Source organism: Astyanax mexicanus, chromosome 16, assembly GCF_023375975.1.
Source record: "Astyanax mexicanus isolate ESR-SI-001 chromosome 16, AstMex3_surface, whole genome shotgun sequence".
Lineage (NCBI taxonomy): Eukaryota > Metazoa > Chordata > Actinopteri > Characiformes > Acestrorhamphidae > Astyanax > Astyanax mexicanus.
In genome coordinates, this window is record NC_064423.1 from 17,804,214 (window position 1) to 17,818,175 (window position 13,962).

Here is a 13,962-nt window from a genome sequence, read left to right on the forward strand (position 1 = left end):
ACAATTCCTGAAATTTAAATAGTTTTAGTTAAAACACACATATTACACTGTCTCAACACATGGATGGCATGTAATACATTGTTTATAGTGAGACTTGGTCTGTTTACAAAATAAATAAATAAATAAAATATTAAAAATAAAATAATTAAAATAAATTATTTGAGTAATATTGTATAAATTAAGTAATTGTAATTAGGTAATATTGTATGCAGAAATTAAGTAAAGGTTAATAAAAGAAAGGACTGATTCAGCAAAAATAAATTAAGTAAAGTTTACTAAAAGAAAGAATTGTATCAGCAAAAATAAATCAAGTAAAGATTAATAAAAAAAGGATTGATTCAGCAAAAATAAATTAAGTAAAGTTTACTAAAAGAAAGGATTGACTGAAGTTCAGTTCACTTATTTACTCTATGTAACATTTAAGTCTTGAAACCAAGATAAAGTTACTTAAATTGATCTGAAATTAAATGTACTTTAAAAAAGCCATTTCAGAAAGTTGCGAAACTTTTTAAAAGTAAATTTTACTCTTTCATTCATCATTTTTTTCAGTGTACCCCTCGGCATGCACGAGCGAAACAGAGGGGTAGGGGTAAGAGGTAGGGCCAAGGGGTGAAATGGGATTGGGCCTAAAAGTGTAACGTAAAAGTTCAGTGTCTTCACAGAAAAAGCACAGCAAGCTGTCAATAATATATTTAATAAAGACTAATGAATATACAGTAACTATAACCACACAGTGCATATAAAACCAATGTGAATTTAAAGTCAATTTATACAATTCTGTGGCTTTAAGTAAAAGTCCAGCCTTTATCACAGATTCATCACAAACTGAAGAACTCTCCACAGAGAGAGTGCCGCACCTCTTTAAAGTAAGTTATTCCTCCTTGCTTCACCTCACACCTGTACACCCCATCACTCTTCCAGTCCTGCAGCGGCGCTGAGTAGAATCCTAAAGCGCTGAACGTGCCGTCAGGCTGTTTAAACACCTCACTGCTGCTGCTCCTCTGTGCCACAGCTGTGTCATTAATCTTCCAAGTGATGGCAGTCAGATTACTGTTTAATCCTCTGATGATACAGGTGAGCATGGCTGTGCTGGAAGTTTCCATCTGAAGTTCAGTAGGAACCAGAATCTGCACTACAGGAGGCTGAAGCTTAGTCCTGATTCTGATTGCTGAAAAAACCCCACAAATCATTAATCATATGGATGATGAAATTGATTATTATTCTTTTACTGGTGTCAATTTGGTGAAAATAAAGAAATATTTTACCTGTAACTTCCAGCTGAACACCTCGACTAAACAAGAACATCTTCGGATCCACCTCTGAACCTCGGCTTACGCTGTTTAAACACACATTCTTACTCTTAATCACTACAGAATAATTGATAACATCTTCTATAACACAACTAGAATCTCAATTCAAAACCTCATTAATAGTGAATTCATTAATAATCTGTAATAATCACATTTGTAAGATATTCACAGCATTGCCAAATAATGTAGGAAAGCTCAGTGACTCGGTTCCGATACATCAGCTCACAGATGCCTTGTGTTCATCAACATCACCCTAGGAATGATGAGAGGAAAAAGCGCCATCTAGCCACCCAGAAAGAGAGCCAGGCCAATTGTGCTTTCTCAGGGCTCTGGCAGCTGATGGCAAGCTGCATAATCGGGACTTGGTTACAGTTTGTTTAAGCATCTCTTTTGAAGCCTTGTGACCCACAGGGCTCCATTATAGGGTCTATGAAGGTGAAATTAATTAAATGAAAGTGTAATTATGACAACATGTAATGTAATTAGGGAAAAGAGAATATATATATATATATATATATATATATATATATATATATATATATATATATATATATATATATATATATATATATATAAAAATCAGTTTATCTGATTTTGCTATTTATATGTATTTGTTTGAGTAAAATGAACATTGTTGTTTTATTCTATAAACTACAAACAATATTTCTCCCAAATTCCAAATAAAAATATTTTTGTTTAGAGCATTTATTTGCAGAAAATGAGAAATGGCTGAAATAAATAAAAAAAGTTCAGAAATCAGTATTTGGTGGAATAACCCTGGTTTTAAATCACAGTTTTTTTCATGCATCTTGGCATGTGCTCCTCCACCAGTCTTACACACTGCTTTTGGATAACTTTATGCCACTCCTGCTGCAAAAATCCAAGCAGTTCAGTTTGGTTTGATGGCTTGTGATCATCCATCTTCCTCTTGATTATATTCCAGAGGTTTTCAATTTGGTCAAATCAAAGAAATAGATCATTTTTAAGTGGTCTCTTATTTTTTTTTAATGCATAGTGAATTTAATGCATCATTTCACATTATTTTACCTTCTAGTTTAAAATCTAACAGAAGATTTGATCTAAAATTTTTTTTTTTTAATGAAGAGTATTTTTATGAGTAAATTCTTTCTTACCTGAGTAAAAGTAAAGCTGTGATCAGCGTCTGTGCTCTCATTCTCTCTCATGCTCAGACTGAGAAAGACGTGAGTGAAGGCGGTTAGAAAGAGTGATCCCAAGTGTTTATGGGGGATCTAATACAACACAACCCCCCACCCTCATCCACCCGCCTCCACCCCCTCACTATCTCCACTCCCACCCTCAACCATGTGGACTTTTGTCTCTTAACACTATATAGCTGAGCTGGTATTATAGAGTTCTTTGTTTTTGAATATTACAATTATAAGGTAAATCACTCAGCCTGTCACAATAATAGTTTTTTTATATGTATGATATATTGTTTTAGGAATACTTGTAATAAATAATATTATTATAATTTTTAAAACCATTTTAAAGAGCAATGAACTTTTTTAAAAGTCATAAGGCTCACAAATAACACTACTTACAACAGTAATAAACACTGTTAAATGTTTATATAATGTTCCAACTAATTATGAATTGCCGCTGTTCATTATTAATCATTACTCATTTTTTTTTACTGATTTTTTAATATTTTAGTGCCAACTGAAAATAAATTCAGCATCAAAAACAGCAATCAACATCAAAAATAAAATAAATAAACGCTTAAAATAGATCACACTGTGTGTAATACATCTATATATTATTTGAGTTTCACATTTTGAACTGAGTTACAAACAAAAACATTTTTAGTTGCACCTGTATAAATAAATAATGTTTTTTTTTTTTTTTAAATTAAATTTCATGTTCTAAAAAAGGTAGCAGAGTCTTTTAGATCTTGCCTCCATCCAACAGAAAAGAAGAGAACAGAAGATCATGATTGGATAAAATCAACATCTCTGTTCAAAACATGCAAAAAAAAAAAAAAACAGTGGAGAATATAATAATAATAATAATAATAATAATAATAATAATAATAATAATAATAATAATAATAAAATGTATTTATATAGCACCTTTCATACATAAAAATGCAGCTCAATGTGCTTCACAGTAAAATTAAATAAAACAATAATAATAATTGTAAAAGTAATATAAAATAAATAAAACAATTAAAAAGTAACAATTTAATAAAATAGTAGTAAAAAGACATTTCTATTAAAGTAAAATATAGAATGAAATAGATAAAAGAAAAGATAAAACAAAAAAGAACAACAAAATCAATCAAATAAAAATATATTAAATATAAGCAGAATAGAAGCTAGTAGAAAGCTAAGCTAAACAGGAAAGTTTTTAAGCTGCTTTTGACAGGCTACACAGCAGGGGTCGCAATTAAGTTTGGCCGCGGGCCAGATGTATTTTCCAAGCCAATATATGGCGGGCCAAAAAAAAAAAGAAATTCTGTTTTGGAAAATGAAGTGTAATGGGATGGAGTGCTACAGACTAGTAGCTCTCTTGCTCAGACGGTTGTTGAACCCAATTACAGAACAGTTGATCTCAAAGCAGGTAAACCCAAGAAGAAAAGAATAAATAAATAAATAAATAAACACAAACCTGTGTTGTCAGGGTCACGGTCCAATACATTGACGCTACCCCGGCTAGTGAATTGGGACACGGCCGGGAAAAAAAGCCCTTATAAGAAGACAGGGAGCCCAAAACAGGGGGGGGGGGAATGAGTGGAAATTAAAGTCACGCCGAGTGCGAGAGAGAGAGACAGGGGAGGAATGTAAACAAAAGCTCGCCAGAGAAGCTTTTTATTTATTTATTTATTTTCATTATCGTTCATTATAGTTCAAACAACCTCACGGGCCAGAAGTTTCATGCTTGTGGGCCACAGTATATTGCATTATTTTCTACATATTTGACATTTAAATACTTGTATTTAGCATTAAATACATGACTTAAAGTATAAATATTTCCTCTTTAATTTCAGGATTGTTCAGCAGATGCACTTTAACTGACTGTAGTTGGTGTTATTTTCCAGAGCTGTATTAGTCAGTCAGGTGGCAACAAAACATGCTTTTCTGACGGTTGTTCAGTTGGGAGCTGTAAAAAAAAAAAAAACAGGAAAGAGCAGTTGGCATTGTATGCGAGACAGATGCAGCCATGGCTGTGCTAAACTGCAGCCACTTCTGCAAAGAGCTTACTGGAACACAGTCTGTGAGCAACACAGCGAAACATCTGCTTATCTGTCTGAAAGTGGTTTTAATTAAAAGAAAAAATAAAAATCTATTAATTATTCAACAAAATCTACATATACTGCAGCTCTGTTTTGTCTTTTAATACACACTAGTCAAGCTCTGCAGCTGCTTTATCCATTGTGATGATCCATAAAATTATACAAAACCGACATATGGTCATTTTTATATGCCTTTACTACTCGTTTCCATTAACTGCAGCTAAATTCTACTATATATACAGGACCAGTCAATAGTTTGGACACACCACTTCTCATTTAATGTTTTTTTCTTTATTCTTATTTTCTACACTGTAGAATAATATTGAAGCTATAAAAAAACTATGAATGAAGTATATGTAATGATGAATTAAACAATTAAGCAAAAAAGTGTTAAACAAGCAAAAATATGTTGTATACTTTTTTTCAAATAATTTTTCAAAGTAGCACCTTTTCCTTTAATGCCAACTTTGTGCACTCTTAGCAGTCCACCGTTCTCTCAGTCGTCTCCATGAGGTATTGTAATTCCCAGCACTCATTCCTGTTACCTAAATTAATTCTTAGATATTATTTGTTTATTTTTAAAATACACATTTTGGAAAAATCACTAGAATGTGTTCAGGGTCCTAATGCTATTAGCATAGCCAACATTTAGCTATTTTTCATGTTTTTGCTCAATTCTATGCTAAAAAAAATCATTCCTGTTACTCAAAACATGAAAAGTAACAGGAGTGAGTTCCAGTAACAGGAGTGAGTTCCAGAAACAGGAATGAGTGCAATCAAAAGGAGTGTTTTTTTTTGTCATAAATATCAATAATTTGAACATGCAGTCAACCATTTCTTTAAAATAAATACGTTTTTGAGAGAAAATCAAAGGCATTCTTGCTTTTAAACATGCTTTTTAAATGTCACATGAGTTTTGTAACCATCTTCAGATTAGATACCATATAGAAAAATAAGTAAAGCTGTCTAAAAAAAACAGTACATGTTTTGTATAGTTAAATACACGTGTTATTAGATTAAGAGTTAAAAAAAGATTTTAAAAAATAAGTTTAATTTGAAAGAGTTACAACAAGCAAATGGCACTCATTCGGTTTAATGGCTCAAACTCAACCGCAGAATTTCACAAACAGCAATTTATTTACATTAACCTGCATTAAAAACACTCTTCCACATTCTCTGTTCAATTACACATTCACCTTAATTTGAACCCTTGTGTGGTGTTCATATTTTTGTTACTCGTTTACTTTGTTACTTGTATTTAATTCAGCAAAATTAAGCAATTTTACATTAAAATGCTTTACACATGCTTGCTTCACCTAAATTGCAAGCAATATAAACAGCTTACATGGTTAATATTTGCCCTTTACCTTTCTTATGTTACATTTCTTTTAAAAAGTGCTACTCTTTTTTTTATATATTTTTTTATAAAATGTAAAAGAAAATGAATTTAACTCAAGATATGAGTAGAAAATTTGTTTAGTTTCAAATTTACAAATGAAGCAATGTTTATTAGCCCTTGGCCAAACATACTGTATGTAATATAAATGTGTGTGTGTGTGTGGGGGGGGGGGGGGGTACAGTGTGTGTTTATCGAAAATTTGTTTTGATATATGTTTTTCACAAAAAATGAGCCAATGCCAATGAATTTGTATCATTTGCCAATATTTTTTGTATCATTTGATGAAAAATGAAAAAGGGTCCCACAGACCCAAACACCACACAAGGGTTAAACCATATTTTTTTAATTAATAGCTGAAATGTGTTTCTTTGAAGTAATGAAACTGCTTACATTTTCATAAACATTTGCTACCAAACATGACTTGATATAAATTTATTTCAGACTCTTCTTCTACATCTTTTCTGCTCAGCTTCTTCAGTCTCTGCTACGACTATGGCTTCAGTTGTCCTTCGCTCTTCTCTGAGTAGCTGCAGTAATACGTAGCCGTGTCGTTTTCCTGAGTGGTGAGGATGCGCAGGCGGGGATGAGCTCTGGACACTCTTCTGGCTAACACCACGTATCTGTGAGGGTTTAGTCCCTCAGCATAGCGCACTGTCCAGGGTGTGGTGATGCTGTAGCTCAGCAGCATGTTGGGACCTTCTCCTGGGTTCTGCTTGTACCAGCTCACAATGCCGATGCTCATGCTGGTCTTCAGAGGGCAGCTCAGAGTGACGTTTTTACCCGGTTTCACTGAGAGGTTAATGGATGTTTGCCATAGGAAGCCTGGAAGAACAACACAGTACAGTAATGTAACCCCTGTTTATCAGTGGATGAAGAGTATAGAACTGAACTTCTATATACAGTAACAACAAAGCACTGTTGTAAGTCGCTCTGGATAAGGGCATAAATAAATGGCTAAATACACAATGTAAATATACAGCTCTGAGGAATCAAGAGGAAGATGGATGATCACAAGCCATCAAACCAAGCTGAACTGCTTGAATTTTTGCATCAGGAGTAAAGGCATAAAGTAATCTAAAAGCAGTGTGTAAGACTGGTGGAGGAGAACATGCCAAGATGCATGAAAACTGTGATTACAAACCAGGGTTATTCCACCAAATATTGATTTCTGAACTCTTAAAACTTTATGAATATAAACTTGTTTTCTTTGCATTATTTGTGGTCTGTAAGCTCTGCATCTTTTTTGTTATATCAGCAATTTCTCATTTTCTGCAAATAAATGCTCTAAATGACAATATTTTTATTTGGAATTTGAGAGAAATGCTGTCCGTAGTTTATAGAATAAAACAACATTGTTACATGTGTTACTATAGTGTTATTCTATTATGTAATTATCATGTTAGTACTATGTGATTACTTTGGTTTTTAGTACAATGGTATTACTAATGGGTTATTAGAATGTTATTACAGTGCTACTACTATTTTACCAATCATTCAGAAGGGCCTTCATAATTGGGGAACAGTTTATTTCAGTCAGTAGATAGAATATAAATGGATTAAAAATAAATATATGAAACTGAAAATATCAGTGCTCACAATCCAAAAAGTAAAAACACAAAAAATATATAATTTAACAGAACAAATTGGAACATTTAATATAAACTGCATAGAGGAAAAGTCAGAAATACAGACAGACAGACAGACAGACAGACAGACAGACAGACAGACAGACAGACAGATAGACAGACAGACAGATAGATAGATAGATAGATAGATAGATAGATAGATAGATAGATAGATAGATAGATAGATAGAAGCTGAGGTGCATAGTGCACAGAGGTCATCAACTTTCACTACAGACCTCCAAACTTCATATGATCTTCAGATTAACTCAAGAACAGTGGGTTTCTATGGCTAAGCAGCACCATCCAAACCGTACATTACCAATTGAAAAGCAGGCAAGTGAATACTTTGGGTTGGAATTGTCCCTCACTGAGTAATACAAAATCTGGTGTGATATGATATGTTTATAGTTCCTTGCTATTAATGAAAAATAAGTGTATGCAGAATAAAAATTGTGGCATAGATGCATCTACTATCTGGCCACTTTATAATGTAAAAAAATATATATATTTAGATCAGTAGCTGATATAAGCACTGCAGTATTTTCAGTATGACATGGTAATGATCTAAATATGAAATAAATAACAGAAAAATAATAAGGATGAGAACAGATACTCACAGTGGAGTGTGAGAGTCAGGAGGAGAAGCGGTGCGGTTCTGGAACTCATTTCAGCAGTAGAGAGTTCAGCTGTGCGAGTGTTAAAGCAGTAACTGTGGTCGGACCCTGTGCGTGATGTCACTGACGGTCTCTCAGATTAATGATAGGCAGTTTTAACAGTGCGTGAGGAAAACACTGAGCAGAGAGAGGAAGTGAAACCGGCACAGTGAGGCCTGCTGTATCAGCTCTGAGCTGGAGATAACATGCTATCTCTTTAATGTGCTGAAGATAGGACTCATGCTTTGTTTAATATGTTTTGCAAATATTATTTTACCTTTAAGGACCATTAAGGATTAGTTTTTTTGTAGTAACTCATAACTTGATCAGGGTATATCATCAGATATTAAGAAAACATGCTCAGTTTAAGCATTGGAAGCTCTTCTCAGCAGAGCTTCAGCCAGTATTTTTTTTACTTAAACTGAGCGGAAAGTCATGGTAATTTGTCTGGGATTCAGCCTCCGAATCTGCCCACTGCCATTCCCCAAAAAAGTCCCATTTCCACACTCAGGTTTGCCAGGTATAGACAACAACATGGTTGTAGCCATGGAAATGGGTTGAACAGGTGAACAGGTAATCACTGAGCTTTAGTCAGGTTTACTAGCCATAGCTGGGTAACTTACTAACACTACCACTAGCATAGTAGAACATATATATTCATTGTGTGTCAATCTGGCAACCTGTGTGAGCTTCAGATCAGTAAAGAAGCAGGTGGGGCAGAAAACTCTATTCAAAGTTTGGAAATCTGTAGCCATTTCAAACACTTGCTCACAATTAATACTGATTGTTCCATTACAACTACTATTACTGATGATACTGATGTCCACTTGCTCAAACCCAACTAGAAACTAAAAGTACTACCATTACTTACTATTAACAACTATTATCATTTTATTACCAGAGATGTCAAGTAACAAGAACAAATAATTTGTTATCTTGCTTAAGTAGACATTTTTGGGTATCTATACTTTAATGGAGTAATAATTTCTACTCCTTATTATATACTTGATTATTGTCATGATCAGGTAGTACTGAGACATGCGCAAATGCAAATTAAAATATACTTTATCAGATATATTATTAGAAACACCGGTAAACAGCAGAAATAGTGAAAAAACGCACCAGAAACAAAATACAGTCTAGAGGTTATACACAGCAAGGCAATGTAGGTATCGGCGGGCCAGCAAAAATTAGGGTGGGTAAACACAAAGCAAGGTCAAAAACGAGAAGGCTAACACAGCCAATAGGATAAAACTTTGTATGAGGATAAATCTGTCAATATTCGGAAAGGAGTGAGTAAATTGGTGGAGCATATATAGGGTGATGAAAAGGTGCAATCAATATTCAGGTGATTGACTTCCTAGAGATGCCGTGTGCAGTGTAATGTAATTTCAGCTTGTTTTCATTCTGGCTCGTCACCATCATTCAAAAAATATAAACCCTGTCAAGATAAATCCACATAGACTATAAACTACTACTACAACTACTAATACCACAACTATTGCTACTACAATTATTATTAATGCTAATACTAATATTATTACCACTCCTACCACCACCACTATTACTGCTTCTACTATTACCTCTTGAGTAATTTACAGCTGATTGTGAAAATAAAGTGAGGTATGAGAGGTATTCGCTGCTCAGTAATATAAGAACACACCCTTTATAATGAAGCTGTTTTCAGACTGAGAGCTGAGAGTTTTGAAAGATGAGTTTATTGGGTTTTGGTGAAACACATTTAGAGTTATGATGCACTCGACAGGTTTTAAAACCTGGCAGTGAGTGTGTGAGCTGACTTTGTATAAAACTCTAAGTGCATTCTAGCTGTAAGCATTCTTTTATGAGAAAGATTAATATTTCTGAAATTGCTTTGGAAAAACTCTGATAATGTCCTTGATAAATTAGACACACTAAAACTAAACAAAAGCCTGGTGAAACCTGTTTATGGTTTATCTGCTGCAGACGATGCTTGTCTTAAATATTAAGGGCACTATATTAGCAATCTAAGCTTGATTTAGGGCATGTCAGTGCAGTCTTTGCTATTATAACGATGGGAAAAGTATGCCTTTGCATGGCTCGAAATGTGCAAAAGGCATGTTATTTATCTATACACTATTGGCAGGGTGTTAGATAGCAATGACCATCACAGTGTGCCTTGTGCAGGCTGTAAGATAGGGCTGCTATGAGCTGCTGGTGTACCTTCACATCAGTTTTCTCTTCTGAGATGTGCAAAAGCTCTGCGCTGTTAAGATATGAACGCGCCAAAGTCAGAGCGCATCTGGCTCTTAAAGGGAATGACAACTGGCTCACTGATTGGTCTATTTCATATTATGCCCAAAATACACCTATGATTAATTAAGAGAATTAGTACACGCCTTTTGAGCTTTTCGAGATGCACAAAGGTCGTATTTTTGGAGACCTTATGATACCAAAGACACACCAACATGCCCTTAATTCAGCTGCACTTTATATTGCTAAAATAGGCCTCTATATAAAAAGCAGAGGTGGAAAGTAATGAATTACATTTACTCACATTACTGTAATTGAGTAGATTTTATGAGTAATTTGTAATTTTTAAAGTAGTCTTTAAAATAGGTAATTTTACTTTTACTCAAATACATTTTGACACAAGTAATTTACTTTGCTACATTGGAAAACTCCCCGATACTGAGTAAAACATTAAATGCTGGTGTAAAAAAAAAATTGATGCCTTTTAACAGTAAAGAGAAAAAATGGATCATAGAAACCTATGCCACAATGTTTTATGGGGTGCTCTGAACAAATACTGCCTGAAAGGTCCAAATTATTATGTGGAATAATAGTTCATTTAAAATGATTTAATTTATAATTTGTTGTAATTTTTTATATCACATAATTAAAAGTAACTTTGTAACTTTTACTCAAAGTACATTTTTAATTGAGTACTTTTTTACTTTTACTCCAGTAGATTTTTAGATGGGTACTTTTACTTTTACTTGAGTAGAATTTTAGCAAAGTAAAGGTACTTTTACTTAATTACAAATTTTCAGTACTTTTTCCACCTCTGATAAAGAGTCATACTGACTGACCAAATTACGATTAAATATACTTTACACAAATTAATAGATTTAAATTAACAAATCAAAAAAGTAAGTGTTCAGCATAAATATATACTTTTTATTACATTTTATTTTATTATGTGCGTCTTTGTCCGCTGTTTTCTGCTCTTTTGTTTTCATAGCCAGTCCAGCCCTGTGTGCATGTTAGTCCCACCCTGTGGAAACACTGACCCTCCCCTAAATTAATGTTTTGTTTTGCCCTCCCCAAGAGACACAGTGACTGCCTACACAGCATTGTGCATGCACCTGACCACGTTCAAAACATTATAACAGCTTTAGTGTACCCATATATTAGTTAACACTGTATAAACAGTATTTTTAATAAACTACTACTTTTAAAATTCTCAGTGACTTGTTTTAACTGTCAGAGCTCTCAGAATTCTACCAAAATGTGTGGAGCTACTTTGGGCTACTTTGTTAATGGTGTAAAAATGGAGATTTCTGTGTATGGGCAACTCTATGCCCCTATCACTATTACTATTGTGAGCCTGTTGGAAGCATAGGCTAAAAATGTTAGGGCTGAACAGAGGTGGGCTATTCAATGTAATTTCATACTATTTATCATGTTTTACTACTACGACTCAAGTCCATTTCACAACAGAATTCTCCTTTAACCCATTCAAGTCTATATTGTAGGACCACTGTCCATCTACACTTATAACTACATTACTGTCATAGTTTAGTGGCAGCACGGTGGCTTAGTGGTTAGCACGTTCGCCTCCCAGCAGTGGGGTCTTGGGTTCAAGTCCCTATCTGGGTGGAGTTTCCATGTTCTCCCTGTGTCTGCGTGGGTTTCCTCCGGGGACTCCGGTTTCCTCCCACCATCCAAAAACATGGAGATCAGGTAAATTGGATACTAATGGTAATTTCTGTAGTGCCCGATGCAGTCCTCCAGGTGGACGGTCGTTTCCGGTTGAGAGTACGCTGTGCGCTATTGGCTGCCGCTTCTCACTGGTGTGTGGATGAGTGTTAATGTGTAATGTGTGTAAAACGTGTTAATTGTAAAAGCATCCTTGGGTTTCTAGAAAGGCGCTATATAAGTTGAACTTTATTCATTCATAGTTCATATAAATTTTATAGGCCCTAAAATATAGATACAATATATGCAAGATATGCTGAACCAAGAAGTTAATAAATAAGGCAAAATAGTTTCTGCATTAAGAATAATACCTGAGTAATAATCCTAGGCTTCACTGGCTTAAGAAAGTAGGTTTCTGTGCTGCTTCATAATCAATCCCATACAGCTGATTCAGTTCTGAAATTCCTAACTGTGGCCAAAATCGCATCAATGTGTTGCAAGACGCTGCCTGCCTCAAAATTCTTAAACTTTAGACCTGGTTCTCTCTGTTTCAGGGTGTAGAGAATCCCAAAACACTGAGCCATCAGGATCCAGTGACTCATACAGTCCAGAAGCTTCTGCATTCCAGCACTTTCACAAAACAGAACAGAACAGAAATATGACTCATTTCAACCAAGAGAGGGTGCTCTATTTCCAGTCTCGGCTTTTAACTAAGAACACATTCTTTCCAATAACGCTAGTTTATGCATACAGCTCTGGAAAAAAATAAGAGACCACTCAAAAATGATGAGTATCTTTGATTTTACCAAACTGAAAACCTCTGGAATAAAATCAAGAGGAAGATGAATGATCACAAGCCGTCAAACCAAACTGAACTGCTTGAATTTTTGCACCAGGAGTAAAGGCATAAAGTTATCCAAAAGCAGTGTGTAAGACCGGTGGAGGAGAACATGCCAAGGTGCATGAAAACTGTAATTAAACATTTAAAACACTGTGAACCCGTACGTTGTTTGAACTCAAATGATTTAAGTCTGTTTTACATAGAATTGGATATTTCTAAACAATACTCAACTATTTTGAGTTAGTTGAACATTTGTGAGCACACATACATTCAAACAGAGGCCTTTGAGTGGAACCAACTTATAATAACTGAGTTTAGTCTGTTGCCTTTTGGCAGCTTCTTTTCCACTGGCTTCTGTCACAATCTATTTGCATACTGGGTGTGTCCAACAGTTTCTGACTAACACTCACCATCAGTGTGTAGTGATTTCCCCTGAGCTAAATAAATCAACTTCCTCAATAGTTGTAATAACTTGATGTTTTAATTCATGCCAATTTAGATTTTCATTCCCATTACTTACAAAATGTAAGCAAACTGACTGCCTTAAAAAAGTAAACTAAACTTATCAGGTCTTACAATATAACAAAAAACAAAAAAGTTTAAATCAACTTCCCCTTTAAGTATTATTAATTGATGGGCTAACTTAAGTTTTCATTACCCATAACTTAACATTTTTAAGGCAACCGATTTCCTCAAATTTTTTAAGAAAATTCAACTTATCCGTGCTTACAGTGCAGTTGTTATGAAAGCAAAGACACACTAAAACATCAAACCAAGCTGAACTGCTTGAATTGTTGCACCAGGAGTGGCATAAAGTTATCCAAAAGCAGTGTGTAAGACTGGTGGAGGAGAACATGCCAAGATGCATGAAAACTGTTATTAAAAACCAGGCTTATTCCATCAAATATTGATTTCTGAACTCTTAAAACTTTATGAATATGAACTTGTTTTCTTTGCATTATTTGAGGTCTGAAAGCTCTG

General features: G+C 34.4%; 2 protein-coding genes across 2 annotated transcripts; both read right to left on the reverse strand.

Moving 5' to 3' along the window:
- Nucleotides 1-483: 483 nt before the first annotated feature.
- On the reverse strand, nucleotides 484-2,527 carry si:ch211-1a19.2 (uncharacterized protein LOC100142650 homolog). The gene is made up of 3 exons (XM_049465913.1): nucleotides 2,444-2,527; nucleotides 1,266-1,336; nucleotides 484-1,168 (listed from the first exon to the last, which is right to left on the reverse strand). The coding sequence occupies exons 1-3, from the start codon at nucleotides 2,482-2,484 to the stop codon at nucleotides 819-821; spliced, it is 462 nt and encodes a 153-aa protein (XP_049321870.1). The 5' UTR covers nucleotides 2,485-2,527; the 3' UTR covers nucleotides 484-818.
- A 3,695-nt stretch (nucleotides 2,528-6,222) lies between these two features.
- On the reverse strand, nucleotides 6,223-8,319 carry sid1 (secreted immunoglobulin domain 1). Its single transcript, XM_049465861.1, has 2 exons — nucleotides 8,205-8,319; nucleotides 6,223-6,784 (listed from the first exon to the last, which is right to left on the reverse strand). Exons 1-2 carry the CDS (start codon nucleotides 8,251-8,253, stop codon nucleotides 6,453-6,455), a joined length of 381 nt encoding a protein of 126 aa, XP_049321818.1. The 5' UTR covers nucleotides 8,254-8,319; the 3' UTR covers nucleotides 6,223-6,452.
- Between the last annotated feature and the right edge of the window lie 5,643 nt (nucleotides 8,320-13,962).